At 39.9% G+C, this 14,396-nt stretch overlaps 2 protein-coding genes across 2 annotated transcripts; both read left to right on the top strand.

The window, feature by feature from the left end:
- On the top strand, positions 1-2,931 carry LOC108651521 (cationic amino acid transporter 4). Its single transcript, XM_018101279.3, has 2 exons — positions 1-566; positions 639-2,931. The coding sequence occupies exons 1-2, from the start codon at positions 425-427 to the stop codon at positions 2,489-2,491; spliced, it is 1,995 nt and encodes a 664-aa protein (XP_017956768.2). The 5' UTR covers positions 1-424; the 3' UTR covers positions 2,492-2,931.
- A 3,469-nt stretch (positions 2,932-6,400) lies between these two features.
- Positions 6,401-12,599, top strand: trbl (tribbles pseudokinase 2). The gene is made up of 2 exons (XM_030388160.2): positions 6,401-7,765; positions 11,257-12,599. The coding sequence occupies exons 1-2, from the start codon at positions 6,897-6,899 to the stop codon at positions 11,900-11,902; spliced, it is 1,515 nt and encodes a 504-aa protein (XP_030244020.1). The 5' UTR covers positions 6,401-6,896; the 3' UTR covers positions 11,903-12,599.
- Positions 12,600-14,396: the final 1,797 nt, after the last annotated feature.

Consider the following 14,396-nt stretch of genomic DNA (forward strand, 5'->3'; position numbering starts at 1 on the left):
ATCAAATTCAAAAGCTTCACGAAAAGTTTGCCAACACTCTTTGTCACTCGCAGTGTTGGCAATGCTGCAAATGGGGCAGCCAAAAAGTGGGCGAGGCGCGGGGGCGGCTAGTAATTGCTCCAAGGAAAAATCGATACGGAGACAGCTGTTCGTGTACAACAAGTGCAACGCATCGCAGGAGCCGCAAAACGAAATTCAATCAAAAAGAATTAAGGAAAACAAATAAAATTGAAAAAGTAAAAAAGTGAATAAACCATATAAATAAACGAAAATCAGTCAATTAAAATAGCAACAAGTCGGAAAACGAACGAGCGCATTTTGTATATGAATTTTCCGTGACATATGGTCGAAGGGCGACAATAGAGAAATATACTCCCATATACTCCGAATATATATATAAATCGAGGAATTTATCTGCACAACAATGCCTAGCTCAAGGCGTGCCATTTTGGGACACATCATGTCCGGCATATGCACGAAGATGAACCGCACCAAGCCGGTGCCAGCGGACGTGATGGAGACGCCACTGAAGCGCTGCCTGACCACCTTCGATATCGCACTATTGGGTATATACATATCTATTGGGTATCTGTAGATGTAGATATAGGTAGATAATTTCAATTCCACATTCGATCTAGGCATTGGCCACATGGTGGGCGCTGGCATCTACGTGCTGACTGGCACCGTGGCCAAGGAAATGGCCGGACCTGGCATCATCTTGTCCTTTGTGCTCGCCGGATTTGTTTCGATGCTGGCGGCGCTTTGCTACGCGGAGTTCGGCACGCGCGTGCCCAAGGCCGGATCGGCTTATGTCTATACCTATATATCGATCGGTGAGTTCTGGGCCTTTGTCATCGGCTGGAACATCCTGCTGGAGCACATGCTGGGCGCCGCCTCGGTGGCGCGTGCCTGGAGCGGCTATGTGGATTCCATGTTGGGCGGCTGGATTGCCAATACGACCATGTCGCTGATGGGCGGGCTGCATGAGCCGGGGCTGGCTCAGTATCCGGACGTGCTGGCCTTCCTCGTCTGCGTCGTCTATGCGGCGGCCCTGGGCAGCGGCGTCAAGGCGACGGCCGTCTTCAACAGCGTGCTGACCCTGGTCAACATCGGCGTCATGCTGGTGGTGATTGGCGTGGGCTTCTGGTATGCCGATGCCAACAACTGGTCCGAGGCGCAGGGCGGCTTTCTGCCCTATGGCTTTGGGGGCGTGATTGCCGGGGCTGCCACCTGCTTTTATGCGTTCGTTGGCTTCGACTCGATAGCCACGTCCGGCGAGGAGGCCAAGAATCCAGCTGTCTCCATACCCATCGCTACAGTGCTGTCCCTTTGCGTCGTCACGGTGGGCTATATACTGGTGAGTGCGGCTCTCACGCTCATGATACCCATCAGCGAGATCAATCCGGCCGCCTCGCTGCCGGAGGCCTTTGGGCAGCTGCATCTGCCATGGGCCAAGTACATCATCTCCATTGGGGCACTCTGCGGCATGACGACCACACTGCTGGGCTCGCTGTATGCGCTGCCGCGTTGCATGTACGCAATGGCCTCGGACGGGCTGCTCTTCGGCTGCTTCGGGCGGATTAGCCAGAGCACCCAGGTGCCGCTGCTGAATCTGGTTGTCTCCGGCCTGCTGAGCGCTGCCCTGGCCTTGGTCTTCGACCTGGCCAAGCTGGTGGAGTTCATGTCCATTGGCACACTGCTCGCCTACACCATTGTCTCGGCCAGTGTCATCATTTTGCGCTATCGCCCGCTCACCCACGTGGGCACGCCCAATCCCGTCTATGCGCCGGACACGCCGGACGAGGAGAACGACGAGGATGCCGATTCGCAGTCGAGCATCGATACAGCATCGCCGACAAGCGATCTGATTGAGGGCGCTCTGGCTGGTCGTCTGAAGCCGCAGTTTCGCTGGCTGGAGCCGCTCCTCGGTCGCTTCGCACCTGGGTCGGTGGTCTCGGTGGCTGTGCTGCTCTTCATTGTGCTCAGCTTTGCCATCTGCCTGGAGCTGAAGGTGTCGTGGGCGCAGCTCTACTCCGGCACCTGGTGGGCTCTGCTCGTCTACGGTTTCATCATCTTTGCGGCCAGCGCCTGTGTCGCCGTCATGGCCGTGCACAATCAGAACACGCGCGGCTTGAACTTCAAGGTGCCGCTGGTGCCCTTCGTGCCGGCCCTGGGCATCTTCAGCAATATTATGCTGATGGTCCATCTGGATGCGTTGACCTGGGTGCGCTTCTTTGTCTGGGTTACCATTGGCATGGTCGTCTACTTCCTGTACGGCATTCGGCACAGCAAGGAGGGCGAAGCCTGTTCCACTTACTCCATACTGATGACCTCGTCGGAGGCAGGCAAACTCAACTGGGGATCCTTCAAGGCTTCCAAGAATGTGGCCAAGCATACGGTGCTCGAACGTTTCCTGGGCCGCCGAAAAGTGAACGATAAGAAGCCCATTGTTGACGAGGAATGCGACGATAATGCAGAGAGTCCAAATTAAATGAATCGATGAGAACCCGATTATATATATATATATATGTATCTATAATTGATCTGTTATTCAATTTACATCAATCGAAAATGATATACATACATATATATGAAGCTTGTTGAACAAATATGTCAGAAGAACACAAACTAATGTAACTCTATATATAAATGTATATGTTATTCCTGTATATGTGACCAGCCCTGCCTGTAACAATTGTTAATAGAGTACCTTCCCATCCAATGTTGTGTACCACGCCCACTTCTGAAATCTGTATACCTACATATATACTCTCTCTTCTATCCATTATACGTGTACATGAATATATATATATACAAAAAATAACAATAACAATAATGTCAACATATTAAAGATGCTATATTAAAGTATATTTGAATCGTTTGATAAATGTATAAATATATCTACCTATTAAATATTTATGTAAACATCAATATTTCAATAAGAGTTTATTTGATTTGGTACAGTTTTTGATTTCTAGAGGACTCTTAATTCAATAAGCTACATACCCCACGGTTCGAGTTGTAGGACCTTTGGGAACTCCAATCTTTGTTAAAGATTTAAAATTATTATAAGCTTCTTCCAACAAAAGCTCTAGCCCCAAAAGTATGCCTTATAATGAATGAATGCTTCGCTCGCATCAGTCTAAAACTTTTAAAAATATCTGGCAAATCGTGAGTAATGCAAGTAGAATTTCTATACAGCGTAATAACTCTTCCGGATTAAACATTTGGGGAAATAATTATCTCAAGTACTAAGAAAACATGAATATGTACTACATGTATGTACATATATATATTAAATATGTTGATAAATATTCAGCAAAACATGAAGTGCTCTAGGTTCTTAAGCGATATGATTTTTTTTAATTTTGTATTTAAATTTAATTAAAACCCTTTGTATTGCAAGAAAATGATATTTTTCAAAGTATATTGCAATATTTAAATTTATTAAATTTACAAAAATATATATTTTTTAGTATATTAAACATATGGAGAAATTTACAAAATTAAAAACAGATTCAATTAGGAAAATTGTAGTACAATATAGTTACAATAGTGGGTATTCTAATTTATTTTAAAATTAATCAATATTTATTTTAAATTAATTTTATTTTCAATTTAAAATTTATTAAATCAGTTTTTCAATTATCATCACGTAAATCTGCTCAATTTATTGAATCATTTAGATAGTTCGTGAACCTTATTGCATTTCGTGCGAGATTGTAAAACGTGAAATGGAATGTCGCAGCGCTGATTCGCACTATCTATTGAAATGAGCTGCCAAATCAAAGTGTGAATGTGTTGGGCAGACAAAGTGTAGAGAGGGAGAGCGCGAAAGCATCGTCATAACATAAGTTCACATTGCGATGACGCAGCCAAGTGACGCATGCAATACATTCAAACTTCACACGCATTCAAGCACACGGTCACGCACACACACACACGCCAAAATTTGTGCCTGTGAGCATATCGCACACGAGACCAAGGCCTGAGTGTGAAGAGCGAGAGCAAAAGCATTTTATACGAGAGCTTACGAGCTTGGCAACAACAAAAATCTGAGGCTAGAATATGAGCGAGTAATGAAAAAAAAAACGGGTTTCGAACGCATGACTTTTGATGGAGCGGCAAAGAAACAGAGCTAAGAAATCAGTTTGGCGCTATTTCGCAAGCGCAACAGCAAGCACATGTGTCCGTTGGCACTGAGCTTAACGTATTTGTATTTTGAATTTAAATTCAAAATTAACGCTCACAGCGTGCGTACTCACAGACACAAATACATACATATGTATGTACACACACACAAAACTGTGTATGTGAGCACGCTACAGCTTCTACAGCATGTGAGAGATATTTAGTGAATTATGTTTCGTATAGCTTCGGTGTTTCGCGATTTGAATATTGGCCGTTGCAATTCAGGCAAAGCGAAACTCATTTCAATAGAGAAATCAAATTTGTGTTTGTAGTTTACTCTTTAGAGGTCTTCCGGCTATGCGCTGTGATGTGATGATGGCCCCTAAACACAGTATTCATGTCTACGCGCCTGTACCAATGCCATTGACAAGTTTTGCTCTGCCAGATTCGTGTAGTGAAGCAGCACAAGGTGATAGTTGAGGATGCCGGCTGTTCACAATAACACACAAGAAAAAAAAAACGCAACGTTATGGGGGAGAGGAACCAAAGACGATGTGATGCCGATGAATCCTAAGTGTACAAACAATAAGTGTGCGAGGTGGGATTCAATTGTTCTATGTCCTACACTAACTATCAATATGTATAAATTAAACATTTTTTAGTGCAAGGCCTTATAAAAGACAATATGAGACTTATCTTAAAATAAGAAATAGTATTAGTCCTCCTTTAAGTTAGTTTTGCTTCACATTCAGTACAGTATAATCAAGGACTAACACTTTTCAAACACACCTCGCACTCAGATCGACAGATGAATGCACATATGCACAAATGCATACATCTGTTTTTTCGGTTGCACGTTTGTATGTAGGTATGTATACTTGGAAATCACCTTGCAACAGCTGCAACATCCTCGGATGTACAGCCATCCCTCACAATTTAGGGGTTGCTGCTGCAGACGCGGAGTTCGGAAAATGGAAATCTACCTGTAGTTGTAGTTGTCTTTACCTGCACTTATACAGATGTATACATACATACATGCATCTGCATTGCATACATGTGTATGTGCATTTTTGTGTTTCTGATCTGCTCTGTGCTCTGGCATAATTCCCTGTGTGTAGGCCAATGATCTTTATTTTCGAGTCGCAGCTGCTCAACGAAATCATAAACTGCGACGAGCACATCGAATAATTATTGCAGGCATTTGTACACACATTCAAGTATGCATATGTATGTATACATACATACATACATATACATATATTTATATCAATAGTTATAAATCAACGTCGATTCATAGGTTGATTAATTTGAAGCATCTTTAGTGAAAGTGCATTGTGGAATGCAAATGAAAGATGTGCTGATTTACTACGTACATTACATACATACCCACATAAAAACAAGCATACATACATACATATGCACATACCGCATGCGATTGCTCTAGCTGCTACAGTCAGCGTCTTTCGGTATTCACTGTATAAGTATGTCTATATGTATGTATGTATACATATATAATTGTTGTATGTATGCGTGCACATTCATATCATATAGGGGTAGTTTTCAAGCATTGAAAACCCATAAAACGCTGGCATATGGCATCTAAAATCAACGTTTCATTCTCAATAGAATATTTCCGTATACATTTAATTATAAACGTAAGCGTACAGGCATGCAATGTGAAGGCAAACGCTTGTATTTCAACGTTCCACGCAATTGTATTCGAAAATAACGTCGCAGTAGCGCCAACTTTCTCACACATACCAATGCAAGTATTGAAAACGAAGCCCTGGTATGTTTCAATTCCGGTTGTTGCTCGTGCTCCACTTCGCCGTTGAAGGTTACTACTTCGAGAGGCGATGTACAGTTGACTTCAAGCAAGAGCATAAATGTAGAAGACAGCTTGACGTCACAGACTTAAAGTAATAGGGAAATTCGCCCTAAACAAGCAGAAAGTTATAGGTATTATTTATTATTGAAGACCGCACCAATATTTTTCAGTTATCAAATAATTTATATTTACTATTTAATCTAGATCAGACATGAACTGAAGTGAACAATACAGATTATGAATTACATTGTATAGATATATAATTTTTAGTATAATTCATATAGACAATACATTAAAATATATATATAAGTATATTACATTTGTTAAAATAATTAGAGTTCAAATTCCATCAGTTTACTTATGGCACAGATAAGAAAGCTGTTTGTTGTATGAGTGTGTGACGTCACGTTGTTTTGTTTTGTTATCTCTCTGTGAAGCGCATAACCTCTTGCAGCGTAGCTACGCGAAGCATACATAAGCGAAACGAAAATGAGGATTGCAACCATTTATATTTCGGAGAGCAGAGCAGACAGACGGGCGCGTTTCGTTTCATTTCGCGTGTGCGAGTGAATTTTTGTATCGTTCGATTTGTTTTAAAATCGACAAACAGCCGACTACAACAACTTACGTGAAATTATATTCGTTTATTATAAATATTTCGCAAGCAATGTGCTGTATTGCGTCAACCAAGTGAAATTAAAGTCAGCACAAAAAAGAATACAAATAAATAAATAAAATTACTCGCACTTACACGCGCGCACACACACACAACAGAGAAACGAACGAACACAGGAAAGACAATGAAAATGCCAATCGTGAGCTAAAGTCAAATAGCAGTTAGTAAAGTGAATAAATAGCAAGAACTGTGATAATTGTAAAGCTGGCAAGCAGTGCATAAACAACATTTGGAACCCCAACAAGAGCAACAAACAACAAAATGGTTAGCAGCAGCAACAATACGAATGGTGTGGATGGCAACAAAATAGTTAACGGTCTCCTAACGGCGCTTGCGACCACTCCTGAGAGCAGCAGCAGCAGCGGCAGCAGCAACAACACTAACATCAACATGGACGCTTCGCCGGCTTCGAGTGCAGCTGTGACGCCAGCATTGACTGTGTTTACATCAGCCACGTCCACTCCTTCCGCCATGTCCACGCCCACAAAGGAGGCGCAAATGCTGCGCACAATTAGGGAGAAGATTCTCCGAACTCCCGGCGGCGTCTGTGAGCTGCATGCTTTGAGTTTTGCCGAGCAGACCAACATCAATGGCGGCAGCATTAGCGCCTTTGGAGTAGGCGGGGAACAGCCTGTGAGAGTGATCAAGAACCGCTATGTGATCAGTGCCCAGCCCAATCACATCTCGGCCGCAGCAGCGGCCAAAACACCCGCCTCATATCGCCATCTGATCGACCTGACCTCATCGAACCTGCAATGCATGGACGTCTATAATGGCAGGCAGTATCCCTGCAAGATCATCAATGAACCGCTGGACAAGGTGCAACGCGCCTATTTTCAGCTAGAACAGGACGATGAGCTCTGTCGCAGCACCATCTATGGCCATAAGCTGATTCGGAGTGCCCACGATCTGGTGCCGCTCTCTAAGAATCGCACCTACATCATCAACGCACCCGCCCGGCATGTCTATGAGAACCTCCACACGTACATCCGCCATGAGAAGCGTCTGTGCGAGCAGGAGGCACGCGCCATATTCCATCAGATCTGCCAGACGGTGCAGGTGTGCCATCGCAACGGGATCATTCTGCGCGATCTCAAACTGAAGCGCTTCTACTTCATTGACGAAGCGAGGTTAGTATAAAATATAGAAACAACAACAATGGCCATGAACTATTAACCTGTTGATCCTCGTTCCTCTCTATCTGCATTTACTATCGATATTTCAATATTGCCAGCATCATCGCTATTGTATTGTTTCACAAATATTTCAAGGCGAACAAAGCAAAGTTTAAAATTGCCCGAGTGAATTAATAATAATGATAATAAATTTAATATTATTATTATAATTTATAATTCATTTCTAAGCTTTGCTTATTAATGATAGGATTGAATTCTAAGCTTGTCATAGATTTCCTTTTTATTTGTCTTACTTTTCTCGCTTTCTTTTACCCACTTTTGCTGTTAGAACTAGTTTTTTTGCGTTTCTAAATCTGGCAACACTGTGTAATTTTTATTTGATTTCGCTGTGCGACACTACTGTATTGAGTTCATATATGAACATATAAGATTAGTTCCAATTCTGGCAGCTGATGTATTTACATTCATACATACAACACATGTATGTATGTGTGTATATGTGTGTTGATGGCTTTCGTAATCGATTGGTAGTGACCCTACCCCGGGCACCCGCATGTGAACTGACACTACTCCACTACAGCAATAACATCGGCAACACCAACACTCACACACACATTCACACCTCGCACACATTTGCTCGCTGTACTGGTTGCATATCTTTATTTTGCAATTCGATAAAAACTCGTTATGAGCAACAGTTGTTGTTTTTTGTGTGTTGGTGTTATTGGTGCCACAATTGTTGCTCTTGTTATTGGCCGACGTTGACGTTGTGGCTGTTGTGTTCGGTGTCGGCCAGTTGTGGGTAACATTGAACATTTAAGAAGTGTTGCAATAAAAAAAGCAACAGCGAATAGATCAACTAGCAGCGACACAATATGCCTGTGTATGTATGTATGTATAGCTGCTGTGTGTGTATTTAGCTTTGGGAAATTACTGTACCTGATGAAATACATCGCTGTGAATAGAATATTGCGTTCTTTTATGTAAACGTTTTGGCGTGCTCAATATTTTGGTCAACAGTGTACGTGTACACAAAATACTGATAATACAGCAGCAACACAAGCACATAAAACTGCGTATAGACACACATACATACATACACACTCATACATATATCTGGAGCGTACAAAATGCTCGCAGCGAGGTTCCTACTCTGTACTCATTTAGACGTATGTGTGTGTGTTTTTTGAGTGTGAGTGCTTATACGTGAGTACAGTACACGTCGAAATGTTAGGCTCACCTTCAAAATTTGTACTGTGCGCTTGCAAAATAATTCATTTTTTTTTGTATTTCGTTTTTTTGTACTTACGAAGTGCACACGTCAGGCAATTGTATGTACATATGTATGTATATATATGTGATATATATATACGTACGTATGTATGAATTCTTAATCTTGACTCGTGGCGAGCAAAATAACTTTTCTTTTTTCGTACCTATTCGTCTCTGCTGTACCTGTTGATTGTGAGAGGCACATGCATATGTATGTATGTACGTAAATCTGATTCTCTTAGTCTCTATGTTAACTATATATATATTTATACACACATATTTGTGTATATGCCTGTATATAGTTCTTACGAATGAAGCAATACTTGTTGAATGCTTTGAACTTTTTTTTGTATAGTTTGTATTGTGTTCACGTTTCCATTGTCAATGCAATTAGCAAATTTATTGCATTGACGTTTTCCGCTTTTCATGTTGCCAACTTGTTTTTTTTTTTTTTTACATATTGCAAACGTATTTATTTTGTTCACAATGTAAGCTTTATCAAATTCGTCAAGTGTTTAATATACATATGTCCATTTGCTTGTTGCTTTAATCAAGTACGTACTATCATAATCTTTCATCTATCATATACAAATTTATTATCTTAATTGGGTTTAGGCAATTTCATTAGATTGCAAAGATTCCTTAGAGCTTTTATTATTGTTTACTTTTTATTGAGATAATAAGCTGAATAATGTTTACCTAGTAAATAAATTATTCAGCCAAGTAAACCGTTTTCTGTACACTCGAATATTTTTAATTTCAAAGACTTGAGTCAATCTTAATTATCTAAAAAAACAATTGAGAAATAAAGTATACACAATTGTGGAATGCAAAACAACAAAATATGGTATATACATAAATGGTACATACATATATAAAATGAGTTGAATGGACTTATTTTGCGAAAATATATGCCATAAAAATTGTAAATATTGCATTTAATTTACGTATTCAATTGAAATACTTAACAAATATGATCAATACTCGATTTTCAGACATCGATGAGTGGACTTAGTATATTAAATATTCAATATTTACATATACCCAAACTAAATAACATGCATCTATACTAACTCACACACACACACACGCACCCATTCAACTTTAAGGTCAATTTGTGCTACGGCCCTGACTCTGATCTTCTGTATGTATTTTCATGTATTATTATTTTCTGTTCGCGTATAGATATTTAAATAGCATTTAAATTAGCAGCACGTATTAACATCGACTTCCTCCACACTCAACGCACCTCTCCTCCGAGTATCTTTTTGGAAAATACAATTTGTTAATATCAACGTGAGCGAGAGAGGGAGAGCGAGCAATCGTGTTCGCTCTTCAAATGAATAGGCTGCGCAATGCTCGCCTCCCTCTTCTATAAGCAAACAAGGTCGCTTGTTGTAACAGCTAGACTACCCGTTGCTCTCACTCTCTCATGCTCTCTCTTTGAATTACTCTCATGCATGGATCGCAGTTTGTATTGTAATTTTGTTTGATGGCAAAAGGCTCGCTCAATTTTAATTTTGGTTGCTCATTTTTGCTCAGGGTCAGCTCGAGGTTTTTTCAGCTCGTGTGTGTGTGCGCTTGCGTGTATGTGTATGTTTGTTTGTTTGTTTCATGGCACAATCGAAAAAATAATACTGTTGAGTTTTTGGCGCTCACTTAATTATCTTAGCTTTTAACTTTTTTTTTCCAATGTTTATTATCTGTTGTCATTGTTGTTTCAACTTTGAAGCCGTAGGTGGAGTTGCCACAGCCATTGCACTGTGTCACTTACAAATAGGCCCAAGCTGAGCGAGCGCTCTCTTTGTTTCTCTGCCTCTCTTTAGTTTTTTTTTTTTTTTTTTGCATGAAAATGTAGGCCAATGTCAACATGGTGTCACCGCTCTTGGGTGTTTAGGGTCGCCAGCTTTGTCAGAGATGGGTGCACGCTTTGGCTTTGTGGTTATATCAATTACATACGCTCACAGCAAGTTCGGTTCACTAGGGCTGGCAACGCCATCAACGCTAATGCCAACGCCAACGCAATGCCAATCGATTCGTGTGTCTCTCTCCCTCTCTGTGTCTGTCTTTTGTAATGCGATAGTAAATGGCAACACCATCAATTTTGAAAATTATGCAACTCTGCATTTGACTGCGATTGCAAGCGCAGAGCGCAATAAATAAAATGGAATTAGCATTAATTTGGAATGTATTTATTTTTTGTATGATTACAGAACGAAATTGCAGTACGAATCGCTGGAGGGCTCCATGATACTGGACGGTGAGGATGATACACTTAGCGACAAGATCGGCTGCCCACTGTACACGGCACCGGAACTGCTGTGTCCGCAGCCCACGTACCAGGGCAAGCCGGCGGACATGTGGTCATTGGGTGTCATACTCTACACAATGCTTGTTGGCCAGTATCCCTTCTACGAGAAGGCCAACTGCAATCTGATAACGGTAATCAGGCATGGCAATGTCCAAATACCAATGTCGTTATCCAAATCGGTGCGTTGGTTAATGCTCTCGCTACTGCGCAAGAATTACACTGAGCGCATGACGGCAACTCATATTTTCCTAACGCCCTGGCTGCGAGAGCAGAAGCCGTTCCATCTGTACCTGCCGGTTAATGTGCAAATTGCCGACGATTGGGATGTGGAAGAGGATCAGGATGGTCAGGAGAGCATGGAGGTGGGCGACATGAGTGAAGTCTGCCCACTGGTTGGTGAGAAGCCGGAAGATGAGTTTGACGACGACATCGGTGTGGAGCCGCTAGACTATACCCACACTACTTTGCAAATGGCCCAAACAAGCAGCTCCAGTTCTCTGAGCAGTTCAAGTGAAACCGATGCAGATGCTGACGAGGATATGGGCTGACCTAAGCCTGACACACAAAAAGCCACTGGAAGCTCGCTCTCTCGTACACGCTGGCGCGTGATCTTGATTGAATTCAAGATTCAATTCTGTGGACCTCTCTCTGCATGAGGCGCATTGATTACCTGCGCTCTACGAAGATAGCCAGGGCTAAGGCGGCCGCACTCTTCACGTCAACATCCTTCGCGAAGGTGTGATGCTCACCTTCGACACTCGCACTCAAAAAAGACTTTGTAGCCTCGCTCACCTTACACGTACACAAAAAACAAAAAACAAAATCACACACAATTAGTAACTATATAAACACTCTCACTGCCTTCCAAAACAGTAACGAATTGTTAGACCGTTCTCTACTCGAAGAATCCTTTTAATTGCTTCATATGTAAGAATCCAAATTCGTATGCGAATCGTCCTCGTAACTATTGCAACTGCAACTGATTCTTCCTAATAGAAACTTATGTACAATACATAAATTAATATTTTGCTGTAAATTGTTGGATCAATTTGATGGAAAGCATTATTTTCAATGTTTACAATGGCAATGAATGCAAATTGTTATTTATTATATAAATACATATATATATATATATAATTTTTTTTTTAATTTTTGCGCATATTATGATGAATGATAGAAAGAAAAAAAAAAGTGAAAAATTATGAAACGAATAAAAACTTTGATCTCACTTTGAAAAAAAAAAAACCTATTTTATCTTTTACTTCAAATAGTTTTTAGACATTTTTATATGTACTTCTATACGCAGAATGTGTTTTTGCCATAAAGCTTTTAGTCGATCATAGTTGGGGCTCTGAATATTTCGACTATTGCCTTAATACTACATAATAAAATAATATTTTGGGATATGCAAATACAATATATTAAGTTAATGAAAGTCAATTTTGATTGTCGTCATACGTTAAATTTGTTAATTTACTTATCTAATGAAAAGCATTTCCTAATAGTCATTCCTGCTTAATTATATCACATTATTTTAATATGGCTACATAATATTTTCCTAGTCATTGTCTATTTAGCTGATTGCCCAAGTATAATTTTGTGGGAATATCGAATGTTTCAGCACGTGGGAAAAGTTAATCTATTGATAAGAGCCTTATCAGTAGTTATTTTTTAATGGAATCTCACATGATGTCATAAAAAAAAGAATAATAATAATACCCTATCAAAAACGAGAACATGTTCTCGAAATTCGTATAGGCGAATCTGAAACTATAGCAATTTATAACAAAGAAAAATATACAGACACATACATACTTAAAAAATATTCGTAAAAAAGGAAGTGTTATATAGATGCAGAGCTTAATGTAATAGAAAGGGGTTTTTTATTTAAAAAAGAAACCAGTTAGACATAAAAAAAACCCTCCTGAATATTTAATTCAACCACCATTCAAACGAGACGAAATTGACTGAATTTGTGAAATACCAGAAAAGACGTAAATACAAATGTAAACATGCAATAAGCATTACAATAATATTTTCTATATTTTTTATCAAAATTTCCATTAATACAAGTTGCCTAAAAACAAATATGTTTACTAACTATGTATTTAGTTAACGACGCAATATGCGACCCAACGTAGTGTCGACGTGCCAACTTCTACGTAGCTAGAAACGTACTTTAGTCATCACATACATATATACATACATACACACACATACGTATGAATGTAGATAGTATTATAAAATTGGCGAGAGAATTTCGTAAGAACGTTAAACCTGCAGAGAGTAACGTAGGCGCCATGGCCTATGTGATAGCGACAACTCTCTTGAGTTGAAAATGTCAGAATACTTTTAATTATGTGTGGTTGTACTTCTAGAACATTGTAGATAATATTTTGGAATGTTTAGGAAAAAAATTAAAGATAATTAAAGCGCATATAAAATCTGAACATTTTCTGGGTAATTCTAGATCTGTATTTATTAGTTTACAATCAAATTTAAGTTTTGTATTGGTGGTTTTCAAGAACTGAATAGGTGAATTAGCTTAAGAATCAACAAGTTATGCAAATCATTGCAAAAAATTCCTCTTAGTTAACGGCTAGCATCGCAGACGACAGAGGCATGTGCTTTATTTTTGGTATTTAGCGCAGATGTATCTCTCTAAAGTTCTATCACTAATTAGAGAAAGACTGTGCTAAATAACTCTAAGCGCATTGATGTGCACAGACAACACTCGTGTCTTTTGGCTGGTTTCACAACCTGACATTTAATTGATTGGGTTTATATGGCGGGGGTGATTGATGCGGAGCACACCTATTAAATAACATTTTATGCACAGTCTTTATAAATAACTTATGTACATGTGAAAAGATAGGCAGCCATATAAAAAGTAATAAGAAAATATTTAAATATAGATATATTTATATCTAAGAAAGCTTCCTTGTCCGTTACGCATTTAAAAAGTTTGAATGTAGCTTCGATTTTGTTGATTTTTGACAACTATCGGTCTATCGATACATTGCGCATAAATATATCGAATAC

This window comes from Drosophila navojoa, chromosome 4 (genome assembly GCF_054131105.1).
Source record: "Drosophila navojoa isolate 15081-1374.11 chromosome 4, UAZ_NAV_1.0, whole genome shotgun sequence".
Classification (NCBI taxonomy): Eukaryota; Metazoa; Arthropoda; class Insecta; order Diptera; family Drosophilidae; genus Drosophila; species Drosophila navojoa.

What these genes read in the sequence shown, in the direction of transcription:
- LOC108651521 (XM_018101279.3), top strand. Translation starts at nt 425, where the DNA reads ATGCCTAGCTCAAGGCGTGCCATTTTGGGACACATCATGTCCGGCATA. An exon ending in CTTCGATATCGCACTATTGG is followed by an intron (nt 567 to 638) that starts GTATATACATAT and finishes CATTCGATCTAG; the next exon opens with GCATTGGCCACATGGTGGGC.
- trbl (XM_030388160.2), top strand. Translation starts at nt 6,897, where the DNA reads ATGGTTAGCAGCAGCAACAATACGAATGGTGTGGATGGCAACAAAATA. An exon ending in TACTTCATTGACGAAGCGAG is followed by an intron (nt 7,766 to 11,256) that starts GTTAGTATAAAA and finishes GTATGATTACAG; the next exon opens with AACGAAATTGCAGTACGAAT.